Source organism: Puma concolor, chromosome B1 (genome assembly GCF_028749965.1).
Source record: "Puma concolor isolate L17-30 chromosome B1, mPumCon1.1.hap2, whole genome shotgun sequence".
In the NCBI taxonomy this organism is placed as follows: domain Eukaryota; kingdom Metazoa; phylum Chordata; class Mammalia; order Carnivora; family Felidae; genus Puma; species Puma concolor.
Window position 1 is genome coordinate 112,232,414 of NC_141670.1, and position 26,253 is coordinate 112,258,666.

General features: G+C 40.9%; 1 protein-coding gene across 9 annotated transcripts in view; it reads right to left on the reverse strand.

The window, feature by feature from the left end:
- ALPK1 (alpha kinase 1) overlaps positions 1–26,253 on the reverse strand; it is a 137,581-nt gene that overhangs the window by 32,025 nt on the left and 79,303 nt on the right. For 8 of the 9 annotated variants that reach the window (XM_086704388.1, XM_086704382.1, XM_086704387.1 and 5 more), the window contains one exon: positions 1,936–2,134. The exons of the other annotated variant lie outside the window; for it this stretch is intronic. In XM_086704388.1, the coding sequence (XP_086560514.1) occupies positions 1,936–2,134 (199 nt within the window). The remainder of the gene's footprint in view (positions 1–1,935; positions 2,135–26,253) is intronic. 9 annotated transcript variants of the gene reach the window in all.

Below are 26,253 nucleotides of genomic sequence, written 5' to 3' on the forward strand. Positions count from 1 at the left end.
CCTCCTCTAGTCTCCCTCACACCAGCCATGAAGGTTTTCAAAGTAAGTACAGGTTAATTTGTTTTTCTTTATATTTTGTATTTTCTTTATTATTTTGTATTCTATTCCAGTACTGTAATCATTTTTATATGAATATGTTTGGGTTAGGGAACGAATCATCTGAGTTTCCATTATTTCTTATGGGGAAATTCGCTTGGATATACAAGTGCTTTGGATTACAAGCATATTTCCAGAACAAATTATGTTCGCAAACCAAGGTTTTACTGTCTTCACTTAACCAAGGCTGTGTTTGTGTTCTTGTGGCTCTTTTGGTAGTTTCTTTGAGGAAAAGACAACCCAACTGTTGGGGAGTAAGATCTAGGATTTTATCTAAGGTGTACGATATGTGAACAGAGGAGCATACTGCTCATGACGATATCTAGGCTTAGTTGTTATCATAGTTGGAAGCCTGAGAGAAACAACAAAATGAACCAGCGAAAAGTTCGGTTTGGCTGTGTAAAGCAAAGCTATCAACAGGCCTGCTTACCACTTGACCTCAATTTCTATGTCCCACCATAGCAATTCCGTATACCAGAAACGAGGTCACATTAACTCTTCCAAGTTCCAACTGAGAAGAACCAATATGGAAGTCTGCCTGTGCACGCCCAGCCTTCATGTGTGCTACACACACACATCATCGCCATCTGATGCCATCAGAAGGAACATTAGTTGCTAGGTTTTCCTCATCCCCCAAACATTATAAACTCAAAACACTGTAAAATGTCCAAGATCAGGGATTTTGGAAGGAAGGAAGTTTTCCTAAGTTCCACTCCGTCCCTGCAGTTACTCTAGAAGAGTAACCAACATGGACACAATTTACGCACAGCTGCAAGAACTTGAAAGTGAATGAACTTGGGCTTTTGAAAAGTTAACCTCCACAAGCCCATTTCTCTCATGTCCTTTTATCTCTGTGCCTCTCTGCATCCAACAATTGTCCCATTTAGTATAGTCAGTACAGTTCCTTTTCAAAGGAAGTGAAGTAAAGATATTTTAACTCCTTGCAGGCCAGGCTTATTAAAAACAGCAACAATAGCTAAAATCAGTTTTAAAAGGGAGTGAAGTAAAGATTTTTTAACTCCTTGCAGGCCAGGCTTATTAAAAACAACAACAATAGCTAAAATCAATTTAAAAAACTGAGCCAGTCTGGGAAGGGCAACTTGCTTTCTACTTCTGTCCTTTATTCTTTCACTCTTAGAAGTGAGAATAGCAGGCTACACATTTCTAACCCTCATGGTTATCAGTAACTTAAATAATTCAAAAATGCTATAGAAGTAAACTTCACTGTAATGCATAGCAGGTCTCTTTCCCCTCCAACCCCCCTCTACATTACATCCTAAGTTAGAATGTCAGCCTCATTTTTCATTTCATTCAAAGTGACAGAAGGAAAAAAAAAAAGATACTTTAAGGCCTAATCAGGTACTGTACCGGTGTTCCCAGGGATGGAAAAAACCCTCAAATTACTTCAGTGGGTTTGTCAGCTCTATTGTTAGCATAGTCAAGTGGCCCTGCAGAAAGGAGACAGGAGAACTAAGAGAAAATAGTAGAATTTTAATCTGCTTTTTAAAGGCTCTTGGTCAGAAGTATAGCAATTCAGATACCCCTGTTTGAAAGCAGCAGGACAGATTTGTTAGAAGACAAAAGCTCCAATTAGTATTTTCCACACCCTTTCACAATTTTCTCTACCGCTTTTGGCTCTGAAACCCTTTATGCCAGGGCCTTTGTGCTGGCAAGAGGCGGGTGGAAGGGCATCGCGGGCCGGGGGCGGGGAGAGCCCGCAGCTTGAAAAGATGGCCCGCGGGCCCGGGTGCCCGCCGCACTCCCCCGCGGAAGTCAAGTAGCCCCGGAGGGAAGGCGAGCCCGCGGCTGGACGCCCCGGGCCGGCGGGAGGAGGCCTACCTGCGTTGACCGAGAGTCGGGCTTGGCGAATGACCACCTGCGGGGCAATTGGCGTTCCCGGCTGCAACTTGTGGAGCCTTTTGGCGACCTGCAGGAGCTTGCCCGACACGTCGAGCCCGTACAGGAACCGGTCGCTTAAGAACACAATGGCAGCAGCCGTGGCGCAGTCGCGGGCGAGGATGGAGGCTTTCAAAGACGCCTGGAGGGACATCCACGGGACGTCATGAACCAGACAGAAGCCGCGCCCGGCGCAAAAAGAAGGCAGCCGTGACACCAAGCTTAATCTCTAGGTGTTTTTGTTGAAACAAGAGAAAGAAAACCTAGAACTAGGGGGAGAAACATACTTTCTTGGGCGGCCGAACTAACAGAAAAACAATAAATTTTTTGGAAATGGAATAATGGAAAAAAGGAAAAATCCAATTCAACTGGGACAGAAAATATTTCTTTCATTCCCCCCACTACGGTTCTAAAATTATACAAGTGCTAAATGCATATTTCCTGTTATTAGAAAATTCAAACACAAGGTAAAAATGAAAAGTGCCCCTTAGTTAGTCGACTCTTTACATTAGTTTTTACCCTCCTTGCCCCCAAGCTCATTCTCATTCTTCCTCATAATGGTGTCAGAGCGATCCTTCTAGAAACTTCTACCCTTTTATGTGTGTTTAGGCATTAATTGATTCCTTGTCTTGCCTTGCTTTCTCCCCCCCCCCCCCTTCTCCCTCCTTTTCTCTCTCATAAATGAGATTACACATATTGTTATGCTAGCTGGTTCTTTCAGTCATGGTAACATCTAGAAGAGGGTTCCACATCAATTCACCACACTCTGCTTCATTTAATGCCTACATTGTAATTAAGAGGAAATACAAAATTTTAGGTAACATTTTAAACATTTGATTTATATGTAGTTAACGAATACAACAAGAAAAAGAAGAAAACAGGCAGGAAATGAAAGTGTAACATAAAGAATGAGATAAATGAGGCAGAATTGTGGGAAACATCATCTTTTGGTCTTGTGAGGTGTTACATTAAAGACACTCAAAGCCTTGCAGCTACTAGCATAAATGAGTTTCCCACCCAGCAGTACTTTCTCCGTTTACTAAACTAAATCAAGCTGTGTTTTCTGAGCATGTGAACTCACATATAAAGCCCTGAAAGCCTTGCTTATTTTCCTAGCACGATGTTCCTACATGAAGCACTGCTACATAATCTGAAGTACTGACATTTCTTGGATAAAAACTAGGTACTGGGCACAGTGCAAAGTGCATGCCATGTACTAATTCACTCACTCTTTACAACAATCCTAACAGGCAGGAAACCTGAGACTCACAGGGGTTAAGTAACATGCCCAAGGTCGCATCACCTCTGACTAAGAGGGAGGATTTGAACACAGGAAGTCCAGGTCCAAATCCCACATTGCACCGACTTTATTTTAAGAAAACAGGAGTTGGACATCAATTATCTGATACTTGCAGTGATGCCATAAATACCAAATATGTAATCAGTGTTGTTAGAGTTGCTGGTCTGAAGCATGATTTACTTTAACAAATTTAAATTTTTAAAAAATGTTTATTTATTCTTTAGGGAGAGAGAGACAGAGTGTAAGTGGGGGAGGGGCAGAGAGAGAGAGGGAGACACAGAATCCAAAGCAGGCTCCAGGCTCTGAGCTGTCAGCACAGAGCCTGACGCGGGCTCGAACTCACCAGCCATGGGATCATGACCTGAGCCGATACCGACTGAGCCACCCAGGCACCCCTACTTTAACAAATTTAAGGTAAGAGAGGATACATTCAAACTGGGAGAGAATAATCTCTGCTTTTCAAAATCTGCTTGGAACAGTGCTTTCAGAGTTGTAATTTGATACTTGTGTATCTGTGAGTAACACTGTTCTAAACTTTTATATCTGGCCCATTCCAGAATTCTATCTATGGTGCTTACTCATGTGATTTGGCTTTCGGCATATATGTTTTGGTGTGCTTATCTATAGCATATAGAAAATAACATTTGTATTTATAGGTATTCATCCATCAGGTAAAGCCTACCAATAACCAGTACAATAAACCCTCTATTTTCATACTGATGCTCTCAACTCATTAAAGCTTTTAAGCTATCGCTGTGTTTATGAAGTCTGGAAAGTGATAATTTGCATTTATATTTATCCTTTTGTTAAAATTGATCACTGCTCTCATTGTGGTATTGATGCCATATTTTAGGGGGGACGATGTCTTCTTTTGATGTTTTTTTTTTTCCACGTGAAGGGAGCTTACTTACTGTAGCACACCTGGCCTCTTTCTTTACCCACTCTGCCCCAGGGGAGGTGGAATGACTAATCTGGTAAATTTGGGAAGAAGAAACTGGGCATGTCTGGCTTACCTCCTCTCTCTCTCTCTCTCTCTCTCTCTCTCTCTCTCTCTCTCTCTCTCTTTTGTTTCCTTGGGAACAGGTGTCTAAGGGAAACAGGATTCTCTGCTCTTTCATATCATAAGTCTAATCTAGAAAGCCACCCTTTATGTGGTGTTCTGCTTGCCTCAGTAATTTCTGTGATTGAATGAGGATGTCTACATAATTTAGGGGTTCAGCTAGCAGACCCCTTGTACTCTAATATGAAGCTATATCTTTCTTTCTTTTTTTTTTTTTTTAAGTTTATTTGTTTATTTTGAGAGAGACAGCCCGAGTCGGGGAGGGGCAGAGAGATGGGGTGGGGGGGGGTGAGAGAGAAAGAGAAAGAGAGAGAGAGAGAGAGAGAGAGAGAGAGAGAGGAAGAGAGAGAATCCCAAGCAGGCTCTGTGCTGGCAGCACATGGGGCTCAAACTCACAAAACCATGAGATCGTGACCTGAGCCGAAACCAAGAGTCAGAGGCTTAACTGACTGAGCCACCCAGGTGCCCCTGAGGCTATGTCTTTCAATTTAGTCTTTATCAGAATTAAAAGTAATGTTTAACCTGATTCTGCCTACCTTTTTTTTTTTTTTTTCTCTCAGCTTGCTCAGAATCCAGGAGGGAAGGAATCCTGGATCCTCTCAAAGATCCCAACATTAATTATTGCCTGATATATCATAACCCTTTCTGAGGAAAACTGTTTTGCCCAGGGTCCCTGCCTTTGAAATAGCTATGCATTTTGCTACTTGCCCTTGACTCCATTTCCCCACCCACGCACCAGCTCAAAGTTAACCCAAGAGTACCCGGCCCCACGACTCTGTGGCCTGGCTTGAAAAAATGAACTTTCAAATCTGAACTAAGAAATATAGAAGGGTAGAAAGAAGCAGAAAATAGAATATAGCTAAGTCATATTTATGGGCAATGGCAGAGTGAAGATTGAAGAATGATGGCTCTTAATCCAAATTTACCTTTTCATGAGGGCCATTTTTAGAGTTACAGGCCTCCTTTATTGTTCCATTATGTTTTCATAATAATGTACACCCCATTTTGTGAATATGTTTGAGCGAACCTCTGTTCTTTCCAACCAAAAAAAAAAAAAAAAACCAAACTAAAACTGCAATGCTCAAAACTTCTATTGAGAATTGTCAAGTAAATCATCAATCTGAAAAACACAAATCTTGAAGCAAGAACAAGTCAGCCATCTGACATGCAGAAACCGTAAATCAAATGGAAAGGAAAATTTATGGTGTTATGTATGCCTTACTCTGTTCAGTAAGGCCTGTCCCTGATCAAGAGTCCTTCCTATGCCAGGTGTACGTGATACAGTCCGTGAGTTTGCAACCTCAGCTGTTCTCTGCACAAATGGCAGCCTGTTCCACTTCCAGGCTTCCTTACAGGTCTGCTTGGAAAGTGCAGCACTCTTCCTGCAACCCTGCTCATAACTATGTATCCTGCAGGGTACTCAGCAAGCCACAGTGGGTTCCCTCTCTTCGAGGTTGCACTTCGGTGTATGCTCAATGTTTAGTTCTGTTCTCCCTTCTCGTAGGTGCCCCACTTCAGCGTTAGGGTGATTGTTTACCTACATGGGATGCAATGTTTAGTGACAGGCTATTTTCCAAGGGTGATTCTCTTACCTCTCTGATAAAAATGGTTTCCATCATTGTAGCACCATCCAGTTTATGAAAAACATTCACGTGCATTAGCCCAGTTAAACTTAGAGTAACTATAAAATCTAAGTAAGGTAAGGAAACTGAAGTTGAGAGGTTAAGTGACTTTCCAAATTTATAAAGTCAGAGGGTCAGGGTCAGGCAAGAACCCAAATCTGCATCTTTAAAAATATTTTTTTTTTATTGTGGTAAACAATATGTAACATGAAATTTACCATCTTCATCATTTTTAAGTGTACAGTTCATTAGTGTTAATCCACATTGTTGTGGAATAGATCTCCAGAACTTTTCCATCTTGTGAATATGAAAGTCTATACTGATTAAACAACTCCTCTTCCCTGTCACAACCCAGTCCCTATAACCACCATTTTGCTTTTTTTTTTTTTTAAGTTTATTCACTTTTGAGAGAGAGAGGCAGGCAGAGGAGGGGCAGAGAAAGGGGGACAGATGATCTGAATCAAGGTCCATGCTGACAGCAGGGAGCCTGATGCGGGGCTCAAACTCACGAACCTGTCAGATCATGACCTGAACCAAAGTCAGAAGTTCAACTGACTGAGCCACCCAGGTTCCCCTTACTTTCTATATCTATGAATGTGATTATTCTAGGTACTTCAAATAATTGGAATCATACAGTATTTGTCCTTTTGTGGCTGGCTGGCTTCATTTAGCATAATGTCCTCAAGGTTCATCCATGTTATAGTATGTGACAAGATTTCCTTCCTTTTAAGGCAGAATTTTTCCACTGTATATATGTACCAGACCTTGTTTATCCATTCATCTGTTGATGGACATTTGGGTTGCTTCAAACTGTTGGCTATTGTGAACAGTGCTGCTAATGACATGGGCATACAAATATCTCTTCAAAACCATGCTTTCAATTATTGTGGCTATATATCCAGGAGTGGGATTTATGGGTCATATGGTAACTCTATTTTTCATTTTTTGAGAAAGCTCCAGGCTGGGTTTCCTTAGAGATTCCACCATCTTACAATCCCACCAACAGTGAACAGAGTTCCAATTTCTCCATATCCTTGGCCAACACTTGAGGAACTCAAATGTCTAAAAGGTCAGTTTTTCTTCGGTTTTCTCCTTATAGTCTGATCAAGGTGATTTTGCTCAGTGCTTGATCTGGGCATAGGATACTGGGTCTTTGGAGCTAGGGCTACACTCATCACTCACTGAACCCAAAGAGTAGCTCTAAGGAAACCATATCCTTTATTATGATGAGAAAATTCTAAGGGGGGGGGGAGGAGGGACAAAAAAACCCCCACAACAATTGAAAAGAGTGTTTTTGTTATGTATTTAAAAAAAGAAAGAAAAGAAACTTTATGGGAGATGGCCTTCACTGTCACTGTTTTGAAATTCTCTAGTTAAAGTTGGTGACATGAGAGCAAACGATCATTTGGTGATTAGCTAGAAATTATTCCAGCTGGACCTTCTTCACACTGAGCTACAAAGACACTTTGCAATTCCAGCAGTAACTTCTGTGAGGTGGTCTTCCTGTGTTGGAAAGATGGAGTTTCTAGGAGTCTGGGTAGGTCAAGGTGGCCAGAGTTCACAGAGAAAGGAGAACAAAGCAAGAGGTCCAGAGATCTGAAAAGGTCCTTCAAGTTTTCAGGACACCTCATTCATGGAAAGGCACCACACCAAGCTGGAGAAAGAACTACCTAAAAGGACTAGAGGAAACAGTCCCCAGGCTTCATGTAGGTCTTATATTTCCACCAATCAGAAATGAAAACCTTGTTGTCCACAGGGCATGGAGTATTCAGAAGGGCATCACTTCAATAGTGAGTTAAAATTAGAGTAAAGTGGCTCTTGGTCTACTCTGAAAGTTGAGAAGGAAGCTTGAAAAAGAGCAATTTCCTAACTTGACTGAGTCCCAAAACAAACCTCGAAAATATTTACAGGCGGGACGCCTGGGTGGCTCAGCGGGTCAAGTGTCCGACTCTTGATTTTGGCTCAGGTCATGATCTCAGGGTTCCTGAGTTTGAGCCCCACATCAGGCTCTGCACTGACCACATGGAGCCTGCTTAGAATTCTCTCTGACCCCCTCTCTCTGTCCCTCCCATGATTGTGCATGTGCTCTCTCTCTCTCTTTCCCTCCCTGTCAAAGCAAATAAATAAAACTTAAAAAATTAAGAAAAAAAGTGTTTATGGACTTGCAAAATACCCACCATCCAATGTGGTAAAATTTACAATGTCTGGCATCCAGCCAAAAATTGCCAGGCATGAAAAAAAAGCCCAAACTGCAAAGAAAAATAAATCAATAGAAACCGACCTCAAAATGACAGTTATTATAACTGTATTTCGTAAGTTTCAGAAGGTAGAGTAAAAATTAGGTAGAGTTAAAAATATACAAGGGAGATGTGAAAGTTGATCCAAATCAAACTTCTAGAGATTAAAAAATATATAATGTCTGAAATGAAACCACAGATATCTGAATTTGTTTCTTAGCTGGCATTTATTTGTCAATGGCAAATTACTTAACCTCTCGGAGTCTCAAAGACTTCATCTGTGAAATGTGGATAATGTTTATTTTCAGTGCTGTATCAGGATTAGAGGAAATGTGTCAAATACTCAGCACAGGGCCTGGCACATGGTGGGTGCTTAATAAATGACAGGGAAGGGGCGCCTGGGTGGCGCAGTCGGTTAAGCGTCTGACTTCAGCCAGGTCACGATCTCGCGGTCCGTGAGTTCGAGCCCCGCATCAGGCTCTGGGCTGATGGCTCAGAGCCTGGAGCCTGTTTCCGATTCTGTGTCTCCCTCTCTCTCTGCTCCTCCCCCGTTCATGCTCTGTCTCTCTCTGTCCCCAAAATAAATAAACGTTGAAAAAAAAAAAAAATAAATGACAGGGAATACTGTGTGTGTGTGTGTGTGGGGGGGGATAGGAAAAAGAAGTCAGTTCATGCACTCCTTTTCTCCTTATGGCAAAATAACAAGAAAAGACAGGCTCTGAAAATAACCGTCAGCAGAACTTTCAATAGAGTGAAAAGGAAATAATCGATCATGTGTATAACATCTATAAGGCTCATCTCAGAATACAACTAAGCCTCTAATTTCTTTTAATCTCTTTCTTCTCTTCGCCAACTCTAAGGAGTGATGTTGCTAGAAACTGAGAAAAAAAAAAAAGGAAAATGAGCAGGCTTTATGGCAGTTGGTGAAGGAAAGTGGGTTCCTGAAAGGGAGCCTTTGCAGCACGTGCGAGTTGCTTTTGGCTGTCGCCAATGGAGGAATCCCTCCCCAAGCACCTGTAAACTGATGCTGCAAACACCCCATTCTGCATCCCGCATGAACACGCCATATATTTGAGCAGAGAACATTGCCTAATCTATTTTTCCCCCTTCTACTCTTAATAGATTGGAGCACAAAAGCCTGAGAGAGGGTGACCTGCCAGACAAAGGCCCTTTGAGTTCCTTGGAAAAGTAGACTTGGAGGAGGATGGAAGGAATCCAAGTGGCCCTATTATTTCCACTTGCACTAATTAGACATTTTTCTGTCAGCTATTGAGCACTGCTGAGAGGCCAAACTCACTGAATTCATTTCTAAAGTGTTTACAGAAGTTTGCATCTGTTTGTGTCTCTTCAGGAGGAAAATAAGCACTTCAATAGCATTGTGGAAAATCTAAACGAAGCATCCTATTCTGGAGGACCTGGCATCCCCACAGCTGCATAATTTAACTCCGTTTGGGGCTGAGCTTCTCGCATCTCTCTCCAAAACCTAACGATGCAAAATGCAGAGAAGTCAACTCAGGAGAATCTTTTCTTTCTTGCCATTGTCTTTTCTCTCCCTCTTTTGAAACCTCGGCATGCTGTGCACTACATACAGATTTAGGTGGGTATCATTCTTGTCGCCCCTCTCTCGCATTTCTACCAGCACTCTGAGAAATTAATACCCACTTTCATTTGCTGCCAAGTGAAGGGATAGTAAATTCCTCAGCGGCAACGCCGAATACATCACCATCCTGGGAATCTCCCCCAAATGTACGCCCCGGGAGCACTCTGACTTCAGGAGGAGGGTAATGAAAGGAGGCCAGAGTGTGTGGCAAGGAAGGACACTAAAAGAGAAAGTTTCCCTACATGGTAAAATGTGCCTGGGTTATGCACAATTAGATTAACATGAAAGAGAGTCCCTCCCCCACCCCCACTCCCCAAAAAAGAAAGAAAAAGAAAACAACACAAAAACCCTAACCCACTGCCTACATGGGCAGTGCCTTTGAAATGCATATTGGTCTACATGGAATTTGATTCAGGGTTCTTTTGTTTGGGTTTGTAGGCCTATGACTGACCTGCCATCACAGAGCACTCAAAAATATGATCTTTTTAGACAATCTCACAGTAGCAGAATTTTAGTTGTTGGAATCAACATAGGATAACTCAAGGGAAAAAAAAAGGAACAGGAATTCTATTCCTTTATCTTTCTTCAGAGCCTGACTTAAGGGCTGTCCGATTGTTCAAATAGCCACCAACTTGTGTTTTTCTTGTTGAGTGATCATGTTTAAATAAAAATATGTGGATGTAGATAAGAGAGTGCTGGATTTCTAGAGACAGGCTTACAAATGAGTGTGTGCGTGTGTGCGTGCATGTGTGCAACAGCCCCACAGTTGTTTTTTCACATCTGTTTTCAGAATGGAAAATATGGGGTTCTAATTGAGTTTATGGCACAAAGGGAACTTCACGGCTAGAAAGCTGAGTCAGGTGGTAAAGGAATTAAACTCCACAATGAGATTTCAATACACAGATGATTGAAAAAATGCTAAAGAGCTTTTTCTAAGGGCTTTTGCTGAACAGCAGCAAGGAAAAGTGTGTGCCGTTTTCATGGTTCCTTGCATTAGTGCTAGCCCCTCCCGATGCTGAGCATCAAGTTTGGGTCCCAGCTATGGGTTCAAAGCCATGATGCGTTTGCAGCAATGACAATGGCAGCTGTTCTCTAGGGGGGCTGGGTGAGGGGACTCAGAACTGAAGCCATCTGGCATTGCAATTGGCAGGAATAGTGGAAAGGGAAATTATTGCTGCATAGCAAATTGGGAGATTGGAAAAAGGCAGGGGAAAGTGGGGGAAGATGTCCTGAGGTGAGGAATTATCAGAATAAACAAATGAAAAATGATGATGCCTGCATAGTTATACATCAATAAGGAAAGCAGAGTAAGAGTAGAACCTGTCCAATTGGACTACTCAAGGTCAACGGAGGACCAAGCATGTCATGCTCTAAATTTGTCCACCCGCTGAAAAGTGAGGAAAAGAACTGAACTTTCCTAAGGTTTATGCCCAAGGCTGGTTAACATTTCACTGATCTTCTTTCATTTTACCAGTAGAACATGCAAGTCCTTTTTGGAAAATAGTTGCATATCTTTTTCTCTATATACCTAAAGGCAGCATTTTCAATCATCTCTCCCTGCTTTTCATCCTCTCTCCCTCATATCTACCATAGATGGAGTTGGCTGTCTTTTAGAAGAAAAAGAAAGCAGTTTCAAAACAGATGACCACTTGCCCAGGATCCTAGTGAATCTCATGGTCCCTGAGAACCAGGGACCTGCATGCCTTAGTCTCTTCCAGGTTGTGATGGCCACTATCACTCCAGTCACCACTGGTCATTTCAAAATCCACATCGATGATTCACTTAGCACACTGATCTCTCTTGCCACAGCCTCTTTATCTCCAGTGATCTTGCTCTACACCAAGCCTTAGTCCCTATGACTATGATACTCATGACTCCCATGGTCAGTCATAGCCTAGAACTTAAAATTTTGATAACAGCCCAGTTGGAATCTCAACTTAACCATTTGATTCTCTGATCTTTATCTACTATTCTAACTGCCTTTCTCAGTAGCTCAACTCCAACAATTCTGCAACCCTTCAGGGACATCCACACAATCCATTGACCCCTACTATTGTTGTGTAACCAACCCCCTCATGTTCTCACTTGACTCTTTAAATTCCTGTGGTGCATTGGGGCACCTGGGTGGCTCAATCATTTAAGCCACCAACTTTGGCTCAGGTCGTGATCTCACAGTTTGCGAGTTCAAGCCCTGCATCAGGCTCTGTGGTGACAGCTCAAAGCCTGGAGCCTGCTTCAGATTTTGTGTCTCCCTCTTTCTCTGCCCCTCCCCTGTTTGCACTCTCTCTCTCTCTCTAAAATAAATAATAAACATTAAAAAAATTTAAATTCCCACAGTGCATCCAAGTAATGACTTAAAAAAACCCATTCTTGATGCCTTTGTCAATTTCTACTTCTGTCACATAAATCTGGCAATTCCAACTATATTTATTGTTAAGGAAAAATGTTGGCCTCACATTAAAATCACTTAAGGGAGGGGATCCTGAGTGGCTCAGTCGGTTGAGCCTTCGACTTTGGCTCAGGTCATGATCTTGAGATTCGTGAGTTCGGTCCCCACATCAGGCTTACTGCTGTTAGTGTGGAGCCCCCTCTCTCTCTGCCCCTCTCCTCTTGCACTCTCTCTCAAAAACAAAATCTCTTAGGGGAACTTTAAAAAGTTCAGATGTCTAGATGGCACCCCAGACCAGTTAAATTGAACTCTCTGGGAATTGTACGCAGGCATTGATTTCTTTTAATATCCCCAGGTGATTCAATGTGCAGGCAGAGCTGCGAATCCCTGGGGTAGCCTGACTGTTAGCCACTTTCCTCATCCCTCAATTCCTTCTCTTGCTAAAGGTGGAATGAGTTATCTGATGGGAGGGGGCATACCTGGCTCAGACCTTTCCTCTCCCCTCTCTTTAAAATTTCCTCCCTGTTGGGGGTGCCTGGGTGGCTCAGTTGGTTGAGCGGTTGAGTGTCTGACTTCAGCTCAGGTCATGAACTCGTGGTTCGTGAGTTCAAGCCCCACATCAGGCTCTGTGCACAGAGCCTGGAGCCTCGTTCGGATTCAATGTCACCCTCTCTCTCTCTGTTCCTCCCCTACTTGTACTCTCTCTCTCTCTCTCAAAAATAAATAAAGATTAAAACAAAATTTAAGAAAAAAGGGGGAGGGCGCCTGGGTGGCTCAGTCGGTTGGGCGTCTGACTTCAGCTCAGGTCATGATCCCACAGCTTGTGAGTTCGAGCCCCGTGTTGGGCTCTGTGCTGACAGCTCAGAGCCTGGAGCCTGCTTCAGATTCTATGCCTCCCTCTCTCTGTGTCCCTCCCCTCTCTGTCTCTCTGCCTTTGTCAAAAATAAATAAAGATTAAGGGGCGCCTGGGTGGCGCAGTCGGTTAAGCGTCCGACTTCAGCCAGGTCACGATCTCGCGGTCCGTGAGTTCGAGCCCCGCGTCAGGCTCTGGGCTGATGGCTCGGAGCCTGGAGCCTGCTTCCGATTCTGTGTCTCCCTCTCTCTCTGCCCCTCCCCCGTTCATGCTCTGTCTCTCTCTGTCCCAAAAATAAATAAAAAACGTTGAAAAAAAAATTAAAAAAAAAAAAGATTAAAAAAAAAATTAAAAAAAAAAATCTTCTCCCTGTTCTACAATAAGCGAAGGAACTTTCCAGCAACAAAATGAGTTTGGGGTAGAGAATTTACCAACTCACTTGTCTGAATACCTAAAGCTACATTCTCCTATCCATTTTAGAATAATGAAGGCTGCTCTTTTGTATCTATCTTTCAGTTGGCTCTGAACACAGGAGGTGACAATGAGTGTTATTTGTTGCTACTTACAATCCCCAAATTATATCTACTTTTCTGCCTAACCTGAGCTTCTACCCAAGTAATTGCATGTGGCTGGAGAAAAACACACAACCATGACACTTTGAATTTATGACCTTAACATGAAGTTGGCCCTCAGCACAGCCTGACAGTCCAGCTACACTCACACCTTCTGCTCTCTTCTCAAGGTGCCATGCTTTCTGTGGACAACCTGGCTTCTTCTTTCACTGAGAAAACAGTCAATGAGAAGAGACCTTTCTTATTGTCTTACCCGGATTTATCAACCCTCTTGCAGTGGAACCCATGTTTCTGCCTACTGTCCCTTTGCCAGGGTTAAGGCCAACCTCCCATTTATATACTCAGTTCTATCCCTCCCTCTTTGCTCTAGGACACGATTCCTGTAAACACCCTTTTTCTCTTCCACATCATTAATTTCCTCGTCTCTACTGGATCATTCTCATCAGCATACAGACATAGTGTCTTCCATCTTAAAAAATTTTCCCTTAATCATATGTCTTTGTACATCTTTGTCTTAGTTCAGGCTGCTATAACATAAAATGCCATAAACTGGGTAGTATAAACCTTGTTATAAACATCAGACATTTATTTCTCACGATTCTGGGGAAGTCAAAGAGCAAGGCGCCAGCAGATTCAGTGTCTGGTAAGACCCTACTTCCTAGTTCACAGATGCCATGTTTTTCCTGTGTCTCCCTGGGGCCTCTTTCATAAGGGCATGAATCCCATTCATAAGGGCTCTGCCTTCATGGCTCAGTCACCTCTCATAGGCCTCACCTCATAAAAACTTCACCTCGAGGGTTAGGAATTCAACATATGAATTTGGGGTAGGTGAGGGGATACAAGTACTCAGTCCACGGCAATCTCTCCCCAGGTCCTATGCCATGGTCTCTGTCTCTGTTTACAGTCAATCTCAAGAGTTGTCTAAACTCACTGTCTTGGGGCGCCTGGGTGGCGCAGTCGGTTAAGCGTCCGACTTCAGCCAGGTCACGATCTCGCGGTCCGTGAGTTCGAGCCCCGCGTCGGGCTCTGGGCTGATGGCTCAGAGCCTGGAGCCTGTTTCTGATTCTGTGTCTCCCTCTCTCTCTGCCCCTCCCCCGTTCATGCTCTGTTTCTCTGTCCCAAAAATAAAATAAACGTTAAAAAAAAAAAAAAATTTAAACTCACTGTCTTTACTTCCTCATTTCTCATTCTTTCTTAAAGCTATATCTTTCATCCCCAACACTCCACTGAACCCGTCCTTTTCAAGGTTGCCAACAGCCTCCAAATCCAACGACCATTTATTAATCTTCATTCAAACTCCTAGAAGCATTTCGTTGAGTCAATTAATCCCACCTTTTTATTCAAGTGACTTCTGGCATTTTGTTCTCCTGGTTTTCATTCTACCTCAATTGCTTCTTTTCTTCACTCTACTTTGCTGGAGTATCCTTCTCCAGCCTCTGAATGTTGAATGCCCTAAAAGTTCTAAAGCTGCTTCTCTTCTCTAGCTGCACTCACTTAGACTCTCCCATAGCCTCAAATATCATTTCTGTTGGTGAATCCCAAATTTGAATACCATCCTTGGTCTCTTTCCTGAAATGCAGCCTTGTATATGAGATTGCCTAGATAACAGCCAACTTGTCAATTAGGTATATCAAACTTAACATATTTATTTTCTTTTTTAATTTTTTAATGTTTGTTTATTTATTTATTTTGAGAGAGAGAGAGAGAGAACAGGGGAGGAGTAGAGAGAGAGAGGGAGAGAGAGAATCCCAAGCAGGCTCCACACTCAGCACAGAGCCCAACATGGGGCTCTATTCTACAACCTTAATATCATGACCTGAGCCGAAATCAAGAGCCAGACACTTAACCAACTAGGCAACCCATGCATCCCTATTTTATTTCTTAAGTAGGCCCCACACCTAATGTGGGGCTCAAACTCATGACCCTCAGATCAACAGTTGCATGTTCTACCAACTGAGCCAGCTAGGTTCCCCTCAAACTTAACATATTTAAAACAGAGCTCTTTATTTTCTATACTTGCTTGCTTCTCTCTTGGTGTCTCTATCTCAGTAAAACAAATCATCCATTCATTTGTTTAGGACAAAATTTTAGAGCTTTGACTCCAAGTTTGTGACTCTTCTCCTTCTCTTTTCCAATATATCAGCAAATCCTATTGGCTCTACCTTTATGTACAAATGTCTACAATATTTATTATTGATACCAATGTCATGGTTACATGTAATGACAAAGAAATGTCAGAGAAGCCTGAGAAATTAGAATTCTTATTCCTTCTTTTTTAACTATGCAAATATCTCTAAAATCATAGCAAAACTATTTTCTTGGAGAGTGCTTAACCTGGAAATAAACGAAATGAAAAGAAAAATCAAAAGTCTATATTAGTTGATGTGACACTTGACTGTGGACAGAACTCAACTGATTTGGGGCCCATGAGCTTAATCTCAAAAATGAAGGGGAACTCATTATTGCAATACACTCCATTTATCGGGGAAAATTTTGCACGTGAAGCTTTATAATGTAGCAAATGATTCTTGGCATATGATTTACTGAGAATTTATTCATTCACCCAACAAAATATTTAAGATATAAGATGTATCTTATAGGCATTGGATATACAATACTAACAAAGACAGACATGGTGTTATCTGATCTTCAAACATTTTGAAGATGAAATTTCCCAGCTCAATGTATTGGGTGGTTTTTAGAAAATACAGATGAATGTCAGAGTTAAAAACAAAAATTTGGGTTGCCTGGGTGGCTCAGTTGGTTAAGCGTCTGACTTCAGCTCAGGTCACGATCTCACGGTCCGTGAGTTTGAGCCCCGCGTCAGGCTCTGGGCTGATGGCTCAGAGCCTGGAGCCTGCTTCCGATTCTGTGTCTCCCTCTCTCTCTGCCCCTCCCCAGTTCATGCTCTGTCTCTCTCTGTCCCAAAAATAAATAAACGTTAAAAAAAAATTAAAAACAAAACAAAACAAAAATTTAATATTTAGGGGTGACTGGGTGGCTCAGTCAGTTAAGCATCTGACATTAGCTTAGGTCATGATCTCAGAATTCATGAGTTCGATTCCCATGTTGGGCTCTGTGCTGACAGTTCAGGGGCTGGAGCCTGCTTTGGATTCTGTGTCTCCCTCTCTCTCTCTCTCTGACCCTCCCCCATTCACTCTCTCTCTCTCTGTCTCTCTCTCTCTGTCTCTCTCCCTCTCTCTCAAAAATAAATAAACATTAACAAATTAAAAAAAATTAATATTTAGACCAAACATTTAGCATTATAATCTGAGTCAACACATTGAGTTCAAGTCCAAAAATAGGTCCCCAGAAGAAGAGCTATTTGATGAAGAAGATGCATTCTTCTCCCTTGTCCTAACCACCTTGGCTCCTGAGGAGATGTCTCCCTTCTCAAAGAATACCAAGTCAGGTCAAAAGCAAAAGTTCTTATCTAACATGGAACTGGAAGACCTTTGTAACTGATGTTCTTTTGTTTCCTGGGAACCATGTTCACCTCATGTGGATATTACTCCTCTTAACAGCTAATGGGTTCCGTGAGTGTTAATAGCAAAGGAGTCTCTGGTTTTGCCCTTAAGGCACTCCAGGGAAGAATCCAGAATATCGGTTCATCACCGCTTATGATTCTTCTATCTCAGTGGCTGTCGTCAATGGTTGCAGAGGAAGAGGCCAGCTTGACAATCAGTTTTGTAGTCTGGGGTTCTTCCACAGGTACATTATTTTCTCTCCTTTTTTTTTTTTTTTTTTTTTTTTTTTTTTTTTTTTTTAATAGTGGTGGTGTGTGACTGCTGGTACTGGGAGAGGGACTCATTAAGAAGTTCAACTGTCAGATTCACTAACATACTGTTTGGAATGTTAAGTTCTTTGCATTGTTTGAAAGGTTGCCTATATACATTAATAGATAAATCTGAAAAAATTTCAGTCATTTTTGATATCTTGATGGCAAAATTCAGCTAGGGTCTTGATTACTCTATTTGATCTTAACTTCTGTCTTTTTTTTAAAAAATTACATTTCATTTATTTTTTTGTGGAGGTAGTATATTCACATAGTTCAAAATGCACTTGGGGATATAGTGAAAAGTCTGACACCCTGGGCCCAGGCTCCTTCCTCCCCCCTGAGAAGGTGATTGACATTATCTATTTCGTATATGTCCTTCCAGAGAATTTTTTTGAATGATAATTCAGTTTCTTAACAGCTAAGTGGTATTTTTAAAAATATAAATTAATACTAAAGGTAATACTGTAATGTCAAAAGGTTTAAAAATTCATAAAATATTTTATATTTGCTTCCTTTTTTTATGTTGTGACTTTTATTCTTGTGACTTATTCATTCCGTAACTGAAAGCCTATATCTCCCTCTCTCCTTCACCCATTTTTCCCATCCCCACACTCCTCTTCCCCTCTGGCAACCAACTGTTCTCTGTATTTATAGGTGTGATTCTGCCTTTTTTTGGTTTATTTTTTCTTAAAGATTCTACATATGAGTAAAACCATATGATATTTATCTTTCTCAGTTAGCATTACACCCTCTAGGCCCATCTAAGTTGTTGCAAATAGCACAACCTCATCCTTTTTATGGCTGAATAATATTCCATTATATATAAATATAAATAAACACATACATACACACACACACACACACACACACACACCCTGCATCTTCTTTATCCATTGGTCTATTGACAGACATTTAGGTTGCTTCCATATCTCGGCTATTGTAAATAATGCTGCAATAAACATAGGGGTGCATATATCTTTTTGAATTAGTGTTTTAATTTCTTTGGATAAATACTCAGTAGTTGAATTATTCGATCACATGGTATTTCTATTTTTAACTTTTTGAGAAACTTCCATACTGTGGTTGTACCAATTTACATTCCCACCAACAGTGTGAGAGTTCCTTTTTTCTGCATATCCTTGCCAACACTTGTTATTTCTTGTCTTTTTTATTTTAGCCATTCTAACAAATGTAAGTGGATATCTCATTATGGTTTTGGTTTGCATTTCCATGATGATTAGTGATGTTGAGAATATTTTCATGTGTCTATTGGCTGTTAGTATATCTTCTTTGGAAAAAAATGTCTATTCAGGTCCCCTGCCCATTTATTTTTCCATTTTTAATCAGACTACTTGTTCTTCTGGTGTTGCATTGTATAAGTTCTTTGTATATTTTGTATATTAACCCTTGCAAATATCTTTTCTCATTGAGTAGGTTGTCTTTATGTTTTGTTGATGGTTTCCTTTGCTGTGCAAAATCTTTTCATTTTGATGTAGTCTCAATTGTTTATGTTTGCTTTTGTTTCCCTTGAGTTTCTGTCTTGCCTCATAACTATAAAAATCTCATATCTGGCCCTAAGCCATGTCCTTTTGTCAATTAGCTTATAGTATAATAATAGCTACCATTTATTGAATGCTAGGCACCATTCTAAACATTCCATGTTATCCACTCACTTAATCCTCCAAACAATCTATGAAGTAGGTACTGTTATTACTATCATTGTAGATGCTGTTTACACAGGTTGCCCATGATGACAAAGCTAATAAGGGGCAGCTCTTGGATTCAAACCCACGCAGTCTAGCTACCAAGTCAGCTTCCTTAGCCCCTACCTATACTGTCTTAATTTTATCAAGATTGTCATTGTCATCGTTACCAAAAACATATGCTAGAAGAGTAGCAGTGTATAGCACAAAAAGAACTGTTTGGACCTCATTTTCCTTAGGGCTTTCTACTGGTTCTTAAACTATTAATTATCAGTGAAAGGATTAAGAGCTTACTTGTCCTGTTGTAATTTTAACAGCTATGCATACTTAGAGAAACAAATGGACTCACCTGTCACTTTAGAGTCCTATAGTCCAAGGGAATCACATTCACATAAGCACAGCAGAAATAAATGTCCAATCAGTATGGGTTAGCCTTGCTTTAATAAAACCTCATTAAGGAAAAAAATCTCAGATTACTATACTAGGAAATGTCAACCTAAGGAATGGTTATGCATTACACGAGGTAGTCTTCATGATTCACTATAATATTCTTAAATAATGAATGTCTATAATCTATTTAAAATATGATTCAATTATAGAAAATGTTATTAATGACAAATAAGATACTTAAAAAGGGGAGTAAAATAGTGGTACTTCAACCAGGTTGTACATTAGAATCAATAGTGATGTTTTATTAATACAAGTTCTTGGGTCTCAATAGAAATCTAAATCAGGATCTCCAGGTTAGAGGTGCCTGGGTGGCTCAGTCGGTTAAGCGTCTGACTTCAGCTCAGCTCATGATCTCACGGTTTGTGAGTTTGAGCCCTGCATTGGGCTCTGCGCTCACAGCTCAGAGCCTGGAGTCTGCTTTGGATTCTCTCTCTCTCTCTCTCTCTCTCTCTCTCTCTGCCCCTCCCCTGCTCAGGCTCCATCTCTCTCTCTCAAAAATAAATAAACATTAAAAAAAATAAAGAATCTCCTGGTATATTTTAAAGAAGCTGCCCTTCTTTCCATCCCCCAACCCAAACTCACCCAGATAATCTTGATTCAGTCAGCTCATTAAACAATGTTTGTAATCTCTGGCATAAGCCATTAAAGTCTTAAACGGGTATAAGTAAGGTGCATTTTAAGCATATTAGGCAAAGATATGGCCTTATACAAAGAGTGAAGGGAAGCTGTCCACAGTCTTATGCTCAAAGTAATAAAATGAGAGAGCTATTGAGAAAGAATGTTAAGAGTCTGACCTCTAAGCAAGCCCTTTTAAGGTTCTACCTGACAATGATTCCCGAAAGCCCAGAAATTTCTAATTGTTATACAGTGCCAGTGGGAATAATTTACGCCTACTATGATGTTTTCAATGTCCATGAAAGAAACATATTTTGCTTCTAGTCTTTAATGGTGAATAAATATACAAAGTTCCATGACTGAGTTGGTAATACTTCCAAAATGTGACAGATTGTACATATATAGAGAAAAAGGAGCCAACTTGTTGAGGCTATTCTCATGAGGAAGCTAGTCATAGCAGTTGCTACAGGGAGACACTGCAGGACAGTGCAAAAAAAAGGGGGCTTTGATTGTACTGAGGCACTACCCCTTTGGGATAAACTTTTTTTTAACTTTTTAGTTTCAACTTCTTATATATTAAGATAATAATACTGTACAGATTACTGAGAAAATTAAAGAGAACGTATGTAAAATGCTCCATAATAGATGCTCAGTAAATAGGAACTCATTATTTTGAGAGTGGATTGGGAGTAGATCTGTGGAATCACTGTCTCAGTTCTCCCATCCAAGTACTAACCAGCCCCGACACTGCTTAGCTTCCGAGATCAGATGAGATCAGGCACGTTCAGGGTGGTATGGCCGTACACAGTCTCTCTGTTCTCAAAACAGAAAGACAATTCAAAAAGACTCCTCTGAAGTTTACCAGTAAGAAAGAAATTAAGCTTTACTGACATTTTAAAAAGTAGATGGACACCAGCTCCTTACTTTGCCTGTGTGTCAGATGGCCACTTAGTACAGATGTTACCTGAGAAAGCCCTCATCTTGGAGGGGCCAACAATGAGAACTCTGAACTCAATTTTCAGTTGCTTGTATTGCAGTTTCTACATATCTGGTTAAGTAGATTGACAGATGATAGTATTATAAATCACGGCTGCTTTGAAATAACTCATAATAAGAGGGAGAAAGACTATAAACATCTCAAGGCAAAGTTCTTTAAAGAATTGTCAACTTTACAGGGTTTAGATTTTTTATAAACAGACAAGTTCTCCAAAATTTCCTTTCCTGTGATAAGTGGCTGACAACAAACAGTATGCTATCCAAAAGGTATTTTGAAAATGTTTTTCAGATCATGAGGGCTGGAAATGTTTTCATCATTGTCATCTTCATACTAAATAAAGCATCACGTAAAGATAACTCACACAAATGGGAAATTTTTAACCTGTTTAAAAATCTTCTGCATGAAGAGCTTTTACATCCTTTGTGAAAAAAAATAGTATCTTCTGATTAACTTGCAAAATGTGGAAATTTGCAGCTGAATTTCAGCACATGATGTTTCAGGATTCATGGATGGATTGAAATATGGGTAGTATGGATTAGCTGACTTCTTTTATTTGGATCTGCTTATGTTGGAAGCATAAGGTTTTCCAACTATGACAGCCATTAAAAAAACTAAGTGTTAAAAAAACCCTATCCTACCCATATCTTCAAGGCACAGTGCTAAGATGTTAAACATAACATCTAATTAAACATATTCGATTATAATTTTAAATTGAACAAGAAGTTCTCATGCCAATAATGTAATTTTAAAAATTATTCTAAAGTGGTCATTTAATCTTTGTGTTGTTCTTAAGTTTCCATTCTATAAAAATATATATACATATGCATAGTACGTGCATATAACTTATTAAATGAAAAATTAAATGGGGACGCCTGGGTGGCTCAGTTGGTTAAGAGTCTGACTTCGGCTCAGGTCATGATCTCACGGTTCGTGGGTTCCAGCCCCGCGTCGGCCTCTGTGCTGACAGCTCGGAGCCTGGAGCCTGTTTCGGGTTCTGTATCTCCCTCTCTCTCTCTGCCCCTCCCCCGCTCACACTCTGTCTCTTTGTCAAAAATATATAAACATTAAAAAATATATAAAAAAAGAAAGAAAAATTACATGTATATCAGGGTGCCTGCTAAAATGTTTTTCCTGATGGGGTGGGCAACAACAACAACAAAAATCAAAGGCAACTGATGCAGAATATACTCATCAGCGGGATAACGTAAGTTTTTCTTTGGTGCTGTACCAATATAGCCTAAAAAAGAAAGGGCTAATCCCAAATATCTGCGAAATTTGTTGAGCTTAAAAATTTTTGGTGTCTGCCCTTGAGAGTGAGGCAAGTTGGTTTAATAAGCTGGGTAGATGATTTCACATCATGATAGGATGATGGCAGGCAGAGGGAGGCGGCACGTGGGGAGGTCTGGATTATATCTCAGCCTAGCCACACTCGGTAATATAGTTTAGGAGAGTCTCTTGAGCTCCCTGAACCAATCACCTCATCTGCAAAATGGGCATAATCAAATCTACTTTTGAGGGTTTTTCTCAAGATTGTATGTTGTGAACATATCAGATTGAATCCTATGAAACTGCCACGGTTTGATGTTTGTTGACATACAAAGACGATATTTTCATATTGTTTGAGCTAATAGAATCCGTGTCAGATATAGGGAGATGTATTTTTAGAGATGATATTTGTAAGCTCCTTAGTTTTTTCACCTATAAGATTTAGGAGGTGATGTTATTCTTACTTGCTGACAGGACTGAATAAACACCCCCCCCAGGATTTATCCTTTTCTGAAGGTCACTGCTTTCTTCTGTCTGCCCGGGGACTGCAACGTGTTAATTACCTGCATTTTGAACTTGGCTGCTCTGTCTGCTCATCTTATTCGGATCAACTCTTCCAAGACTTGGCTCAGCCTTGGGGTTTCATTATGGGGAGACATGAAGCTCATGCCATAGGGTTAGCCCTCATCAAAGGGATAACTCGCATGCCCGATTCTGTGGCAGCTGAAGTTTCGTTGGTAGAATTTTAAAAACAAGTCATCGTTTTAATTTAAAACTTGAAAGTACCGTATTAAAAGGGGCGGTTTTTGGCACAGTTTTAGAGCAGGGTTTAAATCCTTGGTGATTTTAATCAGACTCTATCTTAAAGTCTGAAACTTCATAGGCCTTGGGGCTAATATTTGCCTTTTAAGGACTCCATTCTCTGGGTGCCTAATTTTCACTTATTGAATGAAATTTATTTTTGATGAATCTGAACATTTTGTCTGGTTGCTTTTCCAAAGAAGAACTATGAGGTTCAGCAGATGAAGCTAAGGTTTTAAGTGTTGATAATAGGAAATTATAAAATTTCTGTCTTAATTAATTCTGCTCTAAGTAAAAAAGTCCCATGATGTTAGCAGAGGGAGCCCAAGGCAGATTATAGGGCAGCAGAAAGGATAGGAAGGCGGCAAGGAAAGGCTGGTCCAGTTCTACCACAGGCCCGTGTGAAGTATGGGGGTGTGCAGATTCAGGGAGATTCAGGGACCTGGGTGTCATATCCTGTGGCTCTTGCTGATGGGGTCTGTGACTTATGGTGAGCCACCTCTTTCTCTCTCTGGGTTTAAGTTCCCCACTGACCAGATGATGAGCTTGAAAGAAATGATCTCTAAATTTCCCTCCAGCTTCAATGTTCTATCATTTGATAAAGAAAGAACTTGTATTGGGGCGCCTGGGTGGCTCAGTAGGTTGAACAGTTGACTCTTGATTTCAGCTCAGGTCAAGATCTCATGGTTGGTTGTGAGATCCAGCCCTGCTTTGGGCCCCATGTCGAGCCTGCTTAAGATTTTCTCTCTCCCTCTCCCCCTGCCCCTCCTGCACTCACACATGTACTCTCTTGGAAAAAAAAAAAGAAAGAAAGAAATTGTATTCATGCATACCAATTATGTAGATATATACACATATATTTTCCATATGTGTGTACGTGTGGGTACACAGCTGTGTGCTAAAATAATCTCCAAAAACATAACAGGAGAAGAATGATACTTAGCTTATGGCAGGCCATTAAATGGGAAGAGAAGATTCAGAAATAAGAACGTTGCAATTTCAAATCCTTCCTTTATCGGCAAAAGATGCCTTGTCCGAGTCACTTAATTAATCACCTTAGCTTGTTCATTGTTAAGATAGAAGCAATTCCGTATCTGTACTTGGTGTGAGAGAAGTGGTGCAGCATAACCTTACTACCCTTACTTAAGTTTTTCTGAACATTTGACCTGATCTGGATTTAACCGACTGAGCCACCCAGGCGCCCTTGACCTGATCTGGATCTAAAGGGGACTGATCAACAGATACTCTTCTCTCTCTCTCTCCTGCCTTTTTCATAATGGTAAGAGATGTTTATGGTGAAGAATAAAAAAATGTATAAAGAATAGAAGTCAAGTAAATAAAAGTAAAATCCCACCACTTTCATGGAAATGCTCATCCAAATTTATGTAGATTTTGTTGTTCAGGATTAGTATTAGGTACTTTTGTAAGATGTACAGTTTAAAAGAGTTCTTGTTTTCAAATTAACTGAGATTTCCCCCAGAGATTTAAGCCAGAAGAAGTAGCGGATTGCCATCTTAGAAAGATGGTTTTGGTTGCAGTGTAGAGTAAAGCTGGTGGGTCATGGTGATAATGAGTACTACCTGCCAATCTATTTCTGTGTCTTCCCCTCCTGAGCACATGGTAGAATGGTGTTTTCCAGCCTTCTTGACGTGAGTTGTGAGTGCATCGCTTACTGTGACCTATGGTCATTTCTGTATGCACGTATGTAGAGCCACTGTGCAATTCATCATTTCCTTTTCCTCCTGCCATGGCAACTAGCAATATTCTAAATGGTAGGTATTCCATCAAGCTGGGTCCCTGAGGGGAGTGACATGAAGCAGAGCTCTCTTTTCCCCCCTCAGATGGACATATAGAGACATGAAAAATCAAACCTTTATTGCTTTAAGTTTTGGCATTGCTTTTTCTGCAGCCTAACCTTACTATTCTTGTTTATACAGGGGACATGACTAGAGGTAGGGGAAGGGTTGGATATAATCTGGGAAGGAGGTGTCATGGTCTGAACCAGCACAGTTGCAGTAGGGTTGGAGAAAGGAAGATATATTTGAGAGATATTTATGAGGAAACGGTGGGACTTGATAATTAATACGACATGAGGGTTGATGGGAAGATAGAATTAAAGATGATTCCTAGGTCTTGACTTGGGTAACTGGGAGGTTCATGATACCATTTACTGATATTGTGATCACTGGAGGAAGAGACAATGGGGTGGACGGAGCGAGCAAAAGTGGGGAGATGATGAGCCAGTTTGGGCCCTAGGGGACTTGAGATATCTGGGACATCCAAATAGAGATGGTTAGTGGACTGTTGACTGCTCTATAGCCCCGAAACTGAATGAAATAGAAAGAGTGATTGGCTTTTTCCAATCTGTTTTCTCCAGCCACGTTTAAGGATGAAATAATATAGTAAATACCCTACCCTACTTTTTTTTTCTTTTAGAAACCATTTTTTTTAATTTTTTTTTTTAACGTTTATTTATTTTTGAGACAGAGAGAGACAGAGCATGAATGGGGGAGGGTCAGAGAGAGGGAGACACAGAATCTGAAACAGGCTCCAGGCTCTGAGCAGTCAGCACAGAGCCCGACACGGGGCTCGAACTCACGGACCGCGAGATCTTGACCTGAGCCGAAGTCGGCTGCCCAACCGACTGAGCCACCCAGGCGCCCCTAGAAACCATTTTTGTTGAAATGTCCTTTTGAACAAATTCTGTTCTTGATTGTGGACTGTGGTATATTTTGCCTTCTTCTCTATAGAGGCATAGGACCACATACTAAGAATCTTGAGGTCATTTGAGAGTTTTTTTATTGCATTATCTTCCACACGTACATTAGCCAGCTTTCCTTTAGTGTATTAGTTTCCGGTGGCCGCTATAACAAAGCACCACAAACTGTGTGGTTTAAAGCAACGAAGATGTATTGTTTCAAAGTTCTCAAGGCTAGAAGTCCAAAATCAGGTTGTCAGCAGGACACACTCTCTCTAAGGTTGCACGCCACTCTCTCAGCTTCTGGTGTTGCCAGAAGC